The sequence below is a fragment of the Ammospiza nelsoni genome, chromosome 1, assembly GCF_027579445.1.
Source record: "Ammospiza nelsoni isolate bAmmNel1 chromosome 1, bAmmNel1.pri, whole genome shotgun sequence".
In the NCBI taxonomy this organism is placed as follows: domain Eukaryota; kingdom Metazoa; phylum Chordata; class Aves; order Passeriformes; family Passerellidae; genus Ammospiza; species Ammospiza nelsoni.
The window spans coordinates 48,757,491-48,774,371 of NC_080633.1; the positions used below are offsets into that span (position 1 = coordinate 48,757,491).

General features: G+C 39.3%; 1 protein-coding gene across 1 annotated transcript in view; it reads left to right on the top strand.

The window, feature by feature from the left end:
• Positions 1–3,148, top strand: part of TRANK1 (tetratricopeptide repeat and ankyrin repeat containing 1) — a 41,574-nt gene extending 38,426 nt beyond the window's left edge. Inside the window, exons 22-23 of the mRNA XM_059482255.1 lie at positions 1,246–1,347; positions 2,287–3,148. Of these exons, the coding sequence (XP_059338238.1) occupies positions 1,246–1,347; positions 2,287–2,399 (215 nt within the window). The 3' untranslated portion in view covers positions 2,400–3,148. The remainder of the gene's footprint in view (positions 1–1,245; positions 1,348–2,286) is intronic.
• Positions 3,149–16,881: the final 13,733 nt, after the last annotated feature.

Sequence of the window (16,881 nt, forward strand, 5' to 3'; positions counted from 1 at the left end):
CTGACCGGTCATCTTTACTAATTTTTTTATTGTTTCTACTGTTTCCTATTTACTTCTAGCCATAGTAATTTGGATATGCAGGGGTAGCCTGGTAGGAGTACTTGGAGTTTTTGACTAAGGATATCTCTGATTATTCTGCCCTTGAACTGATAATTTTGCTAGGGCTGAGCAAAAGTAGATACTTAACCACAAATCTGTGGTCGCTCACTCAAAGGCAACATTGGTATTAAAAAGTTTAGTAATTTATGGTGCTTGAGATGCACATTTTGATATTAGACTCCCCCCCCCCCACCCCCTTATATGCTTAAAGCATTATTCTATGCTGATTTTTGCAAGCAAAATTGAATTAGTGAATGAGTGGCCTAGAAGCAAAATTGTTTAGTATACTTGCTTTGGGAAAGTGACAGCTTAAATCTTAACATTGTTACTGGCTTCACTGGTAGAAATCCACCAATCCTGTCAAGCTGTCATTTCGCCTTTGATGTCTGACAGTAGTGAAAAACTGTAGTACTTGATATGTTCATCAGCTCTGATCAGTGAAATATGTTAAATTTGTAACTAAATGTTAGGTTGTGCTCTTCACATGTAAGCTTTATCTTTACTCCTAGTGGAAAGTTGCACATATGGATGAAGTCCATAAAGTTTAGCTTATTGTTTACTTGACCTCTTGCTCAGTGAACCATGGTAGTGATGAATAAGATGGATATAGTAGGTTTAATTAGGTAATAATGGATTTCATGATGACAATTGCTCGATGAATGCTACCTTGTTATTCTACTCAGTGAAAATATATAGAGGGAAATTATTTTTTCTGAGGCTACTTTTCCCTGTCTTTATAACAGGCATTTTTGAGGTTCTTAATTGTGCAGTTCAGCAAAGACTGAACCGTTTTAGGTCCATGTTTGACTTTGATTCGTATAATTTCAGAGAGAGAATGATCATCAGGAACTTTATAACCCAAAAATAAAGTAGGATGTTTTCAGGATTCAGATGTAACTCAAAAGGGGCAGCACAAGGATGTAGAACTTCTGTTCTGATAGTGCTAGTAATGTTGATTAGAATGGGGAGTAATACACACATCATCTTCATCCACGTTAGTGAATTATCCTGGTGGTCATAACTTCTAGGTTTGCAGCATCCTCATCCCACATAGCTCTGTGTAACTTCATTTTGTGCTTGACTTTTAGCTGCAGTCCATTTCTCAGCTAAGTGTTCTCACAGAATGCTAACTGTGCTCCATTTCAGCTGAAGAAGTAATAACCAGACATGTCAAAAAATTGGTTGACACCCTTGACGACGCTCATAAGTGGCTGAAGCAAATGGACTCTCACAGGATGGCAGAAGAAGGTATGTTTTACATTTGCACAGCTTTTTGTGCCCACTGCTGCTCAGTAGTGGTCTCTAAGCATCACTTCAGTCTCCCACTCAGCAGCATTGTGGATATTCACTGACCTTTGAGAGGCACTCCCACGGGGGCACTCTGGAAAACACGAGGTAACCACGCTTTCCCTCAGTGGCTCTTCAAAACAGAGCAGCTGGATGCAGGGTGGCCAGAGTGGAGCAAGACTTCTCCCTGGCCTTCAGTGGATCCCATCCTGATAAAGGATGCCTCTATTTGTTTCTTTTATTTTCACTTCCATTTCTCTTGGTTTCATACAAAAAAGTAGCATACATTGATGCAGTCTATTGCATCACAGATCTCTGAGGGCAAGTTTAAGACTTCATTGTGCCTCCCTTAATGTTCATGTTTAAACATATATTTAGGTGGTGGGATTGCAACAGTTGGCAGCAATGAAGTGGTTAGACTTACAAAATGGACTGTATGTAAAGCATTAAAGTAGCTCAATTTTAGAAAAAATTGGTTGTGATAAAGCCTTGGGTTGCCTCTCCCTATTCCAGCAGATACAGTTAATAGGAGAGGGTGTGCTCTTGTAGTCTCAAAAAGAACCTTATAGTATGTCTTGGAAGTCAGCAAGGAAATATAGTGTCTGCTAAAACTGAATCTTGAGACAGACTTCCTAGAAAACTCAAAGGAAATAACAATAGAAACAGATTTTCAGTGTGAAAATTAATTACTAGAGCAGCAAGTGGCTTAGTAGTCTCTGCTTCATTGCAGAGCTCTTAAGCACATCGTCATATTAATCTAAATGCTTCTCAAACATGATTATGCACATATGAAGTTATATTGCTGACATATAAAATAGCAGTGACATGGCTTGTTGTACTGTTAATAGAAAAAGATGTTGGGGTTTTCCATTCTGCATTAATTTATTGTTTTTAATATAGGCTTGGTGCATGATAAAGACTTGGAAAATGAAGTGGAAGATGAAATAATGGCTTTTGAAGAACTTGTCCATAAAAAACTCCCAAGGAAAAAAGGAAGACGTGGGAAACTATAATTTGAAAAATTATTCCAGATGACTATTTTATCCTCTTAATAATCTATGATTAGAATGAAAAAAAAAAATTAGAGGGGTGGGATCAGAAATCAGAAGAGTCTGAAGAAAAAGAGCAACTTATGCTGTGTTTTATTTTGGGCTTTTTTTATTGCTTGTATTGTGTCAGAATAATTACCTGTGTTATGATAATGTAATTGTTAAAACCTGTGACTGGACCAATTTCCTTTCAAACCTATGTGATAGCTTAAAAGTAACAAAAGCCAAAAAAACAAGCAAGTAGAAAAAAATGATAATGTTCTGATTTATCTCAGGGGTGTTTTTCCACTCAGTTGTTTTTTACTTCTTCCTTGCATCATCATTCTTCTGAGCTGGAATCCTCAGAAAAATAGATTGATAATTTCTCTGATTTTAAGAGTCTTGGTATGTTTAGAACTTTTTGAGTCTTCAGGTGAGATATTCACAGTATCCCTCTTTTCTATTTTTATAGACAAGAAATCTCTACAAACACATTCATATTTCTGACAGTGTATATTCTTCTAATTAAATAGGTATGAAAGCTAGAGGTTGTCTTTTATTTGATAAAGTTTTGATATAAACTTCTACCTGTACCTATTGAAAAAATGAATAATCCTAATTTTAAAGAATGTTACTCATTTTAAGTGCTTTGTAAGTTTTAATTATAAGAGGGGTTTTGATACATTTTTGTAATGTAAAATGTTTTTATAAAACCTGTAAAATTTTTAAAATCACTTGATCTTGTGTGAATTTTTGAATGCTTTCTGAAAGCCGCATGTGCGTGCATGAGTGAGATCTGTAAATTGGGTCCAGAGCGTTTCTTCATTCTGATGGAACCTCAGTGTGTCCAGGATACTGTAGTGTCCTGGTTTTGGCTGGGATAGAGTTAATTTTCCTCTCAGTGGGTGGTACAGAGCTGTGCATTTGAGTTTAGGATGAGAATAATGTTGACAGCACGCTGATGTTTTGGCTGTTGCTGAGCAGTGCTTACCGTAGGTCAGGGACTTTTCGGCTTCCCGGGCTCTGCTAGAGAGCAGGTGCACAAGAAGCTGAGAGGGAGCATGGCCAGGACAGCTGACCCCAGCTGGCCAAAGGGACATTCCACAGCCTAAAACATCTTCTCAGCACACAAACTGGGAGGAGGTGGGCAGGAGAGGCTGATCACTGCTGGGTAGGGGCTGAGCATCGGACGGGGCAGTGAGCAGTTGTGTTGTGCATCGCTGTTTTTCTTGGGTTTTATTCCACCCTCTCTTTTTTACCTCTTTTTTTCATTGAAATTATTATTATTATTGTTATTGTCATTATTACTGCATTTGACTTAATTTCAGTTATTAAACTGTTCTTATCTCAGCCCACAGGTTTTACCTTTTCTTCTAATTCTCCTCCCCATCCCACAGGGAAGGTTGGAGGGTGAGTGAGCAGCTGCGTAGTAATTAGTTGCTGGCTGGGGTTAAACCACAACATGTAGTCTCCTTTAGTAACCTTTTCAATTAAAACACTTGTGTGTTAAACATAATTAGAATATTATTTAGTTGTTGAAATATTTTGCCCTTAAAAAGGTTCATCTTTGTATACATAACATTGCTTCAATAATTACCTTTAAAAAAAACAAAACAACTTAATCACTTATTATGCTCAGTGTTGTGGAAATGGGACATTTTAAATAGGTAAAAAATGAAATGCTGCTGTAGAATGGAGCTATGTGGGTAGCAGTAATAATTTTCTATTGCATTGTAAAGGTCTCTTTCCAGGTATTTCTTCTTAAAGAAGTCTTATTCATTAAGCAATGATTTAGAAGATAGTTTATAAACATACACTGATGAAGTGTATTGCAAGTCACTTGCACTGTATAGAAGTCAAGATTTAGGAAAGCTCGATCATTAATGTAAATTATTTGGCTTTGTTTTCTGTATTGATGGGTGTTTTGCAGAAACTTTCCCGATTAGTTTCCCAGCTTCACTATTTACATTTGTGGGAGTAAACACTACCTAAACTTTTTAAGGACAGTTACAATTTCAAAATTCTTGCTGGCCACATTTTAAAGATTGAATTACTATACCTTTTCTTTCTCTTTATGAAAAAAAAAAAAACCAGCTGAAACATTATCGCAAAATACCAGCAATGGGGAAACAAAGAAAAAGCAATAACAGAAGTTACCAAGAACTTACTCTCAGGGACCTGTGATTCTTGATGTGGTTCCATGCAATCCAGTGGTTTTTCTCTGACTTTGAATCAGCACTCCCAGCTGGAACTTATTTCAATAACATATGAAATGCTGACTGCTAGACAAAATCTACTTGGATCTCCAGGCCAGTGTCACTGCTTAAAGGGCTTTTCCCCCTATGCTGGTCTCCATAAAGAAACATGAATCTTCCTTTTCCATGGCAGTCTCTTCAGCTAATAGCTATCTCAGTGTGTTAATGCTATTTACATATTACATTAGCAAAATGAGTTTGCTCATATATAATTTACCCTTGGGTTGTGGGATTTTTTTTGTTCTGTTTTTTTCCTTATTTTTTTTAAAAATGTTTCTCACCTCTGGTGGAAGCCCCAGTGTTCTGGCACCAACTAACACCTATGACTCAAAGGGCTTAAGACCCGCGACAGGTGCCTCGGTATGTGTGAGATGCATATTGCACTGAAACCTTGGAACTAAGCAGTGGATGCAGGCTGTCGAGCTAATCCACCCACTTCTGCCTGTCTAAGCCATGTTGAAAAGAATTTTGAAAAGGCTTCAAAAGCTCAGAAACTGGTGACTTAAAATCTCTCTCCCTGGTGATAGAAAAATTACACCTAAATGGAAAAGAAGAACAAACTATTTGCTGCAGTTGGAAGATGGGGTGTGTGGTCCTAAACATGACAAGTCTCCAAATTTAGACTCCTCAAGAAAAAAAATGTCTTGCTTCCTTGAACCTCATATTAATACAAAGAACTGTGTGGTAAATGATGTGTACTTTTCACCTTTTCCCTTTATTTCTCTTAAAAACATTTTTTCATTACACTGCCCACAGTTTTATTCCAAAACACTTGCCTAAAAGTCAGCTGTTACAAACTCTGACTCAGCAAATAATTTAAACACTTGCCATTTTTTAAGCATTTGCTGTCATTCCTAAAGGGAAGCCCTCTACTCTGTACTTCCTATGGAAAACATAGGAAGAAAGAAAATGTCATATCTCTGTAAATGAATCAAAAGGTTTTCCTGTCAGAAACCCCTGTGGCAGAATTTGCTGAAAACCAATTAGGAAGCACCCTTCCTTCCATGAAAGGAACCACAGCGGTTGCTACTGAGCTTCAACCTTTTTTGTTGGAGCATTTAGAAAGTTAAATACAGAAAAGAAGAGCTAAAAAAAAAATAGAACCAGCAATAACAAAGTGGTAACAAAAATATGATGGACAGGGACACACTACTGTATCTGTATCTGACCCTGTCACTTTGACTGTCTCTGAAATGGTTATTGTTGATCAACACAGGAAGGGTGTAGACCTGCTAGAATGAGTCCAGAGAAGTGACATGAAGATGATGGGAGGCCTGGAGCATCTCCCATGTGAGAACAAGCCTGAGAGATTTGGGTTGTTCAGCAAGGAGAAGAGAAGGCTCTGGAGACTCGCTGGAGTATCTTCTACTACCTAAAGGTGTCCTACAAGAGAGCTGGAGAGGGACTTTTTACAGGGACATGTATAGGACAAGGGGGAATGGCTTTTTACTGAGAGAGAGTAGGTTTAGATTCGGGATTAAGAAGAAATTCTTTGCTGTGAGGGTGATAAGGCCCTGGAACATGTTGCCCAGAGAAGCTGTAGATGCCCCATCCCTGGCAGCGTTCAAGGCCAGGTTGGATGGGACTGTGAGCAAGCTGGTCTAGTGTAAGGTGTCTAGTGTAAGGTGTGACAGGGGGGTTGGAACAGCATGATCTTTGTCGTCCTTTCCAATCCAAACTATTCTATAGTTCAGTTTTCATTAAAACCTTCACATCTACACTTCCACAGCAAGACCCAGAGACACCTTGGTGTTAGATTTATGGAATATCTTTCTGTTAGTTTGTAACTCAGAAATGTATTAGCAAAGTACCAGGCAACACCCCTGCTCTTTATCTTGGTGTGGCAGATGGCAGAAATTTTGAATATCTTCCCTAACGCTCTAAGAGCTGGTGTGGTGGGGAATGGAAGAGTTTGCATACTTTATTTTGTAATTTTCATAACTACATTTTTACACCAGGGTTTCTGACTGTACACATCCTCAGCATCAGTGTGAAATACTTAAAGAGCCAGATACCTAAATACCGAAGTAGTTGAATTGTCAGGTTAATAACCATTACAAATAAATATTCTGAGAATTAGAACATTTATTTCAGTTTTCTGACATGGACTCTGTTTTCAGCCTGTCATCTGAGCATGGTAGGTGCATGTGCACAGGTAGTGTGTGTTCATGCTCTTTGCTGTGTTCATCTTGCCTTGTTGCAGGAGGATGGGTTACAGTGTCTTGGAAGCCAGTATGGTCATTCTGTGCTGCTTGGTCTATGGAAATACTTGCAATTTCTTTGGAAAGAGATTGGTAGGAGATTCTTACCTTCCCAGAGCCCATCTTCTGCTTAGGCCACACACAGAGTTTCGTGGTTTAAAGGAGTACTTGCTAGTGATTTAAATATTGGTTGTATCTAGACAGTTAGAAGTTACTTTCCATGGTCTTCTGATCAACTGGTTTTTAAACTGCCCTATGTAAACCAGCACTGAAACTTTGGCAAACAATTAACAGAATTAGGTTGCCTCTTCAACATTCTGCAAATGTCAAAATTCTCAAACAAATAGTAGTGATACCCTAAAGTAGTATTCATTAGGTCTTGTGGAAGTAAATCCTTGCAATTCTCTCTTGTGCAGTGGTGAGTAGATCTTCACTGAAGCTACATTACAAGAGTTCAGTGCTATATATCTCTCTGTACTATTCATTGTAGGATTAGCTGGTCTTGTACTGCACTTATAGTAGTTATGGGCAGGCTCTGCAAATCTAGAAGAGCCCTTGATCACAGAGTAGCTTGGCAAGATGCTGAAGCAGAATAATTCAGGTGCCTAATTTCTATGGAGAACATTGGTTACCTAATGGTTTAAAGAGCAAAAGAACACTGAGCTGAAAGGTGCTGTGATCTAAAATGGTGTTTCACATGTCAGAGAACATGCAGAAAGGAAACTGCTGAATACAGGTGAGTTACAGAGCCTTGGTATCACTGGAGCTTTCACTGGGGAAGTCTGGATGAAGGAATGTCTGAAGTGTGGAAACCTTCAGGCATCTCCCTGTCAAAAGAATAGATCAGAGTTCTTCACTTTCACCAGGAGACAGAAAATTTTGCTTGGAGGAATAGGTGATGATGGATACTTATGTAACAGCTAAGTGGCTGGAATACTTCTCTAGGCTGCTGAGACGGCCAGGTTTCAAACTTAGACCTCCCAGGAGGATGCTCTGAGCCATCAGATGCCAAATTGCCTAGAAAACATTCACTGCAGCTGCTGCTGAAGGTGCCTAATTCAGGATATTTTGGAGCCAGAGAGAGGGTGGAAGTGGAACCCATTCAGGAAGGGAATACTTGCATTTGAGTTTCAGGTGTCAACACAGCAGTCCTACACATGAAAGAGATCCACCAGATCTTGGAAAGGGACCTGCGCCTGCAGTACTGATGGTGCTTGATTTCCAGGTTTGAGTAGGGCAGGTTTGAGTACCCTTTCTTTGATAAATGACTCCAGAATTCATTGTGCAGTGGAACAGTTTCAGTAGGAGAGGTGGGATTGCCATCAGCCCCCCAGCCAGGCTCATCACTGTTAAGTGATGGGTGGATGTGGAGTTAAGCGTGGACTTCCTGTTCCCTGGGACAACACTCTGATTCAGGAGCTAGTCAGCAGTAACTGTTTTATGAAGATGCCCATGGTATGCAAGAACCTCAGGGAGTACTTTACTGGACAGATGAAGATGATGAGAAAGAGCTGCCTATTTTCTGGATCCTGGTTGGACTTGCAGGGTAGGTGACATGCTGAGCTTCTGTGTGTGTCAAAATATGGCAGTTCTGGGCATATAATAGAGATACAGGGTCAAACCAAGCGCGGTGCACACCAGTATCTTGGGTTTGATACTGGCCAGTCGCTAATCCCACACATCTTCTTCTGAAGCCCTTTACTTCCCCCAGTCAGTCGGCTGCTGTGTAGGGTCAAGGTCAAACTGACATTACCTTCCAGGTGAGGAATGCTGCCTCATTCCCATACTGATGAGGCTACTCCTCATCCCTTAAATTTAAATCCCTTGAATCCCTTGTGTCCCTTAAATACAGATACTGACATTGCTCGCATAACTCCATTAGTTTTGGAATTGGGAGATCTTAGGGCAGCTGGTGCTTTGCAATCTGGTATGATAGCCTTTCACTGGAGTAAGTTAGCAGTGCTATCGAATGTATTTGAACCATGATTATTGGGCAGATATAAAGCACTTAAAGACTTAATTTTAACCAATAATGCAGAACCATGTTTTCTACAGTTGCTAGATAGAACATGGTCAAGTTTCCCTGAAAGATGCACTTTGAACAGTTAACAAGGAACTCTTGGCTAGAGACCTGGATAAAGAACAGAAAGATCAAGCTGAAATAAATAAGTGCATGCCAAAAACCAGTTTCCAAGTTGCTCTGCTTGTCTCTGCAAATAACATGCCTGGATAACTCTCACTTTTTCTTGACCCTATCACTTTGAATGTCTCTGCTGTTCAAGCCAGTGTTACTCAGACAAGATTAAACACCAGCTAATAGGAAGGAATTTCCTGATGTTACATTCACATTTTGTCACCATTCTTTACTTTTGCTGGAGGAGTCTGAGGTTTAAAAAAGGAATAAACTTGTATTACAATGAACTGTACCTGTGAGCTGGGGTATTTATAGCTCTGTGCAGCAGTCTGGTTGCAGGGGCGAAGAAAAGGTTTTGGTTGTTGTGTGGAGTATGTTTTGCATTGTGAATTAAAATTAGGTTACTGTTTTTTACTGATCAGTAAATATTGATATGGAGTGGGGATTTTTTTTCTATTTCCATCACTTGCCTAAAGACATGAGCCCTTCTTTATGGCCTCACCTTGCCCACTTTGTGTGCCTAGTTCATAAATTGCTAACTCCATCTGTTTTTTGCTGGAGGATCTTTCTGAGGTTCTTGTGGCTTGTGAATAGGCAAGAAAAACATGCTGAACTTCCCCCTTTTGAGGACCTAGGTTAGACAATCCCCTTTGTCTGGCAGGAGCTATAACTCTCTTGAGCAGCTGTCACGATTGATTGAATCCTGTCCAAGGATGGGGTCATCACTTGGGACTAGTCACCATTCCCCAAATGAAAAACATTTTCTTCTAGGTGTAATGAGTTTTTAATAGGAACTCATCACCTAGTAATTTAGCCCGGGCCTCTAATTGGAAACAGTGATGCATCTGCTTGTCTGACTGAAGCCTATTGATTGAAATTGCTAGAGGACAATCTGAAGTTGTGTCCTTATGGAAAAAGGGACACAATCTTTACAGGTTCAAAGTTGTAGTATGGACCTCCATCCCCATATTCCTTCTAACCAAATTGGGGTGAGAAAGAAGAGAAAATGCCATGTCTTTTCTGATGCTTATCTTCCAAATGTTGTCCCAAAATATGGTTCTTTAACCCAGCACGCATGACGTCATTCCACATGCAGAGTTGAAGCATTCATTTATAGTTCTGCACAAAAATGGGTGCTGGGTGGCAAATCCACAAAGCCATCACAGCAGCTATCAAAACTTTTCACTCTTTATACATTTTAGCAAACAAAGGCATTAATGTTCACTAGCTTCAAGTTACACAGTTCTCTTACGAATTAGTATTCTGTCTTCTATTGGTTGAATCCCTCATTTTTTATGCTGATTAGTCAACATGCTCGATTTTTCTCTTCAGTCTGTGGATTTCTTGAGTCAGGGCTCATGAACTCCCCCTGCCAGAATTACCTTTTCCCACTCAGAACTGATTTCAGCAAAGTTGATTGAGTTGGCTTGATAGTTTTTTCCTAATTGTGGGAGTTTTTCCAAATGTCCTTGTGGCCTGTAAATTCTGAATTCTTTTTGTCTGTTACAGTAATACATCCTTCTTCCCTAAGTCTGAGGTCATTGAAATGTTCAAGCCCTAAATCTTAACAAGGCAATTTCACCAAAAAGCAACTTGCCTTTCTAATGCCTGCACATCAGAGTCATCCCCATTTTGTAACTTGTTCTGCAAAGATTACTAAAAAAATTACCTGAAAATGTGGAATGAAATTATTTGTCTACCTAGTTTGATTGACAGATAGACCACTATATGTACTTGGGGGCAAAATAGTTCCTTTAACCATGAAAACTGAAAAAAGTCTGAAACCATACAAACCATTCTCTTTATGAAAGCCACAATATCCAGAGTAAGAATGGAGTTGGAAGGTTTTTGAAGTTTAGAGGTTTCACCTCAGTGATAAATTAGACAATGTCTCTCTTTTTTGTCTAATTTATTTTGTGTTTTCTCTTTCAGCAGCATCTCAAGTCCAGACCTTGGAATCTGGACTAAATACTGTCTGAAAACAGGTTTTGATATTCTGCTTAATTACACATGGTGGACAATTTTGCATTCCATGACCACAAACTTCCCCCCACCATCATATTGCCAGATCCACAGTTTAGAATTGTTGCACAGTTGTAGGCTTAAAGATATAGGATTGCATTGTGTGTTTATTGAAATTTGATGTTTTCTTATATGCCTTTATTTCCTGAATATTTTTGACTGTCTTCAGCCAAACCTAGTTTTCCTCCCAATCCAGGAATACTTGACTTGTTGCTTTCTTTAAAAGAAACAGAAAATTTGAAGTGAGCACTTCCTTCCAGGAGCTAGGTATTAAAGATAAATGCCAATTTGCCATAAGACTCAGGATTAAATCTCAAAATTTGGAAATAATGAGGCATAAGACTGAATTGGACTGTTTGTGACAGGGAAAAGAGGAAGAAAAATAGTCTTTATTGTCGGATATCCTCTGTTTCTTTCCGTTCCTAATAGGTAGGGTGGAGGTGATCAGCAGTGAACACCATGTGGGATTCCACAGCAGCTTTTTAGTCATCCCCTAATAAAATGGGCTGTAGAAGCCTCTTCTTACACAGGGGATTAGCTAAGAAGCAATGTCATATTTCAAAATGAAGCACTTGGGCAGTGGGTGTGTGTGGAGGAGAGAGTGGGATCATGCTGTAAAAAGTGCTCACATTTTTAGCCAGACAGCAGTTCTGCAGCAAATAAAATCTCTCTCTCCAACAGATGGAGGAGAGGTGAGTGGGAGGGAAGTTTGGAAGCGCACTTTGTCATTTCTGTTCGCTCACTGCTTCGTCTGCAAGGGAGAGTGCATGAAATACCAGTTGATAAAAGGCTGGATTAAAACTGTAGCAGCATCAAGGAGGTAGAGGCGACTCTCCTTGGAGCAGCTTCCATCTGGGACTGTCAAAATGCTTTACAAACACTGGACAGCTGAGCTTTGTGATATCCCAGTGGACAGGAATTGATCATTCCTATCTAGACATGAAGAAATGGAGAGTGCTGACAAGATTTAGGTGCAAAAGGATATTGGTTTGTAGGGCTGGGCTTCATGCTACTGTCATCTTCAGCAGACATACAGTGCAGGACCTCACACCCTGTATGTTGTTCAGATTTTGACTAGCTGCCTGGATTAGCATGAACAATTCTGCCTGACCCAGCCTCCCCCTGGAACACACTGCCATTTGCTTCCCATGATCAGGCTCAATTTACCTGTCATTTTCATTAGAACTGATGACTTTAAAACTCTCCTGGAAAGCAAATGTACTCATCTGAAAATGGCAGGGAGAGAATCACGAAGCGAGAGAATCTGTAATGTTTCCACCTGCAAAATTTTACTTATTCCTCCCTCAACATTTGTTTTAAGTAGGGGGGAGGGGTAGGGAAAAATAATCTCTGATAATTTGTTGCAATATAAATTAATTAGCTTTCCACATTTCCTTAAAAAAGGGCTGCTGTTATAAAACAAGGTTAAAACTGCGGTTACATGAAGATATATGTATTTGGGTGAAATGTTTAAACATGAGCTCAGAGAGAGCTGTAGGTTCTGCTGCCCCTGCACTGGAAGGAACTTTATTTGTACCCAGCATAAATGCTTCCAAACACATCTTAATCTTATTTATACTTAGGGAAAACTGGAGTAAACCTGGTAAAAATCAGATTAGTTTCATTGCCATAAAGAGAAAACAAGCAAAACCAGAGTGAGATTCTTCGGGTGCAAGGGCAGTCATGTCTCAAAGTACAAGCTGAAGTGTACTTTCTGAATTACTCTGACTCTCTGACCTGTTCATCTAGTCAGAAATCAAAACAGGGATGTTCTCTTGCCAATTGGACTGGATATCAATACTATTGAATAGAAGGCTGCAGGACAATGAGCCTCTTGTTTGCTTTCTCAGGTTCTAGAAAGTGTTTATTGCAGTGGCTGGGAAAGGTGTCTCTGTACATAGGAGGGTTTCCTAAGCTGATGTTCTCAAACTGCTCTTTTCCAGCCTTTGTGAGGTGATTCTGCCTGTGTTGCACAATGGCCTGGTGTTCTTGCTGACTGATTAGGTAACCAAAACATGGATTCATCCCCTGGGTTTATGGTTTTCAACTGTGCTACCTCAGGTCAATCAGTCCTGTTTGTTCCTGCCTTGCTAAACTGAGGTAACAAAATACATTCGGCCAGTGTCTGATATTTATCATCTGACTATATTGGTTATTGCAAACTATTTATATCATTGCAAACTATTTATATCTTCAATGCTGACTCATAAAGCAAGGTATTTCACTGAGGCTGAAAGGGAAATGACCCCGCATCTTTTCCAGCTTATTTGTCATTTCATTTCTTCGTCCCTCTTTGGGGATCTCTGTCCTACTTTCTGTCACACATATTAGCCTTGGCTGATTGATATGACAAGATAAAGAGCCTTGAGCAAAACCAGCCTAATAAACACTGATAGAGAATTATTTTGCTTCATGTATCAGAAAAATATCTTAAGCAGAATGAAAGAGCATTAACTGACCCATTTCCAGACCAAGTTATGAGTAGGTTAACAAGAAACTAAAATGTATGTTTGCTGGTTTCTTTTTCTGCCTTGGTATGAAAAGACAGAATAAAACAACAGTGGCTTTAAAAAAAGGCATGCAACTGGGCCCACTGTCATGAATATTTTCTACTAAAAGGTGTTTACTGCTTATGTCCTGAATATTGCCATGAAAATGTATATTGCAGATTAGAGTTATTTACAAAATCCATGTAAATCACACGGAGGACAATGTCTGTATTTGCTGTCAGTCACAGAAGTCCAGTCAGTGTAATAGGTGAAACCACCTCCCATGATTTGGTGCATGGGATTTGCTGAAGGAATAAATTATATGCTTTTTTCTGCATGAAAAGCTTAATACAATACCAGGACCATTAGAACTTGACAAGTTGATTGGGCATTGAAACCTGGGTTGAAGAGAATTTACAACCTAATAACAAACCTTGAAGGGGAGGAGTTAACCTCCTCTAATTCTAGATGTCTTGAAGGACATGTGATTACAAAGAAGTCCTTATTCAAAAAGTCTTAACTTCAAAATATAATTCAATAAATGTGTTGTCATTATTCAAAGTATTCCATGTAATTGTATTTATTTGCTTAAAGTAATCAAGTTTTTGCAGATTATATATGATTGATATTTCCATCCAAATTAACTTTACCCAAATCATGAATAGAAAGGAATCCCCTTAGAAACAAAAAGCATTATCTGTCTTTTTCTAATAGAATACAGTCTAACAGTTATGTTACCTCATTGTCCTCGGGTGACTTTATGATGCTCGTGTCCCCAATCATCTGTTCTGTTTATGCTGGATATTAATTTCTGCACCAGTTTTAGAGAGGTTCTGAGAGCAAAGGGGAGGAAAGAAGTGTGGAGTCTGTTATCAGAAACTACACTCGCTCCCCCAGACCCTGCTCCTGGACTGTGCTGTCTGCAGCATGGACAGCGGGATGGAGCTCTCCTTGGCTTTTTAGTTAGGATTTTTGTAGCTAGCTGAGGCAGTGAAGTTCCCTGGACTGTGGCTTTTCTTTTTCCTGGAACTGATCAGCCCTGCTTTAGACTGAAAACCCAGAAGAACACCAGGAGCTCCCACCTGTGGCCCAGGGGGCCTGGGATGTGGCATTTTCCAGTGTGGGTAAGAGACTGAGTGAGCGAGCTACACCCCACAGCAAGGACTTCCTGAATTTGTCATCTCTTCAGAACAGCAAGAGGTTTTATTGTTTAATTTTTTTTTTTTTTTTTGCTTGTGAATACTTTGCTTGTTAAATAAACAGTTTTTTTTCCCACTTTTTCTCAAAGGAGATTTTTGTCTCCCGAACCGGGTGGGGGAGAGGCTGCTTGAATTTGCTTTCTAGAGGGACCCCTTCAGAAATTCCCCCCCTTAATTTGCCCTAAATCAGAACACTAATATACTTTCTTCTAGTTAACAAAGAAAAGGCGTCAAATTTAGTAAAAATGCCTCACTTACTTGCAAAATAGCATGCCTTAATAATGGCTAAAAGTGAGAATCAATCTCCAGAAAAATAACTAAGTATAACCAATGTGAGATAAGAATAAAACCACATTTTAAATCAGGATGTGTTCTTCGCTGAACTAAATCATGTTAAAATTAGCTTTTCCAGCCTTACCCATATGTTACCTTTCTCTTTGAGCTCTTGTAGGATTTCTGTGCATTTGATGATAGCTGCATTTGTGAGGGCTTTTTTTTTCATTTTAGGTGTTCTTTTGGTATCAATTGAGTAATGAACAATTAATAGATGACCTCAAATGATCTTAATGCAGATCTTAAATGTACATGTTTCTTTTCTTTTTAGTGAAAGCACATTAAGGCAAATATGTTCAGTAAATGTGTTAGGCACTCAAATGCCTGGTGCTTGGCTCCACAATGAAATCCAAAATCTTCTGTTCAGAAATGTATACAATTCAAGTAGAGAATAAAATTCTTCAGGATGCAATTCAGTGCAGCCATTACACTTACTTTATGAGATCAGCTGAAATGTACAGCTGCCTCAAGCTAGGCATGTGGAAATAATGGAAAGGAAAGTGAATCTCTGCCTGAAGGTGCTCTGGTGTCTACATGGGATCCATCTCCCTGAGACACTTCCTAGAAGAAGACAACAGCAAAATGATGGGAGCATTTGTACACAAAATGGTAGCACAGAGAGCCTTTTCTCACCCAAATACTCAGACCATCACTATCTGCCAGTCTGAGATCATACAACAAAGCCAAACTGGAAGCAAGGTTCCCTCTTAATCCTGGTCCTCCCATGTAAGCAGCCATTAAGAGACTTCCTGGGTGAGAAAGTCAGGGCGTCCAGGGACCAAGATCTCATCGTCCAGTGCTGAGGTGGTAAAGCCTGATCACCTCTCTGTGGTTATGAATTCTGCACTAAACACCTTCTGGATAAAACAAAGGTGCTGACAGAACTTAGACATGGCTGATGTGGGAGGAGATGCCAAAGAGTGTGAATTTTGTTTGGTAAACTGAAGTCTCATTTATGTAAGTTACAGCTCTTTCATAAATCTGCTCCTTGGTCACTCCTCGGAGAGTTTAGAAGTAAAAGAACCAGCTCCACTTTGTTTCTCAGCACATGAATAGTAATTGTTTCCCTTTGGATTTATGCCATGTCATCTAATATTCAGAGAATAAACAAAGCTGCAAGTCATGTGCAATCATCCCCAACCTACTGGAGTTATTAACAGCACCCACTCATAGACTTTTTAACAGAGATTCAGCTTTCCTTTAAATTCTCTCTTGGAAAAGTGGCCATATAACATCCTAGGCTCATCAGACTCTATTCTGAAAGAATTCTTATTGAAAACTTTGAGTATTTACCACAGCATGATTCTCTCTAAATTGTCCTCCTTTGGAGTGCTTGCTGAACATTCAAAACTAATAAACTGATAAAATTGCCTGCAGAAATTTTCTATGCCCTTGCAATACAGTTGCTTGCATAACTGTAACACAGATATGGGATTGAAACCTTAATTTTTTGTTCTGTCTAAATTAAATTAAATTAATTCACAAAACTGCCTTAAAACCCCCCAGATTTAAAATATAAAGCAAGAATTTGTTGACGTTGTGCTGCTCTTTCCCTTATCAGCTCACTGGGGAGGTAATTTTTGCTACAATCTTGATTTTCAAGTGCAGTTCACATTCACCACAGGACATGAAGCACTGAGTAAAAAGAAATAATGGGTGTAGAGTCCTTAAATCTTCCAGTGGAAAGAGCAGGGGAAGAACAACCATTCTGCACTCTTTTGAAAACATAATATTAAAAATGGTTCTGCACAGACTGATTTCATTTCCTCATCTCCACTTCTCCGGAGTTTGTCACACATTGGACAGTATTGATAAAACCACTGTGTGCATTGGC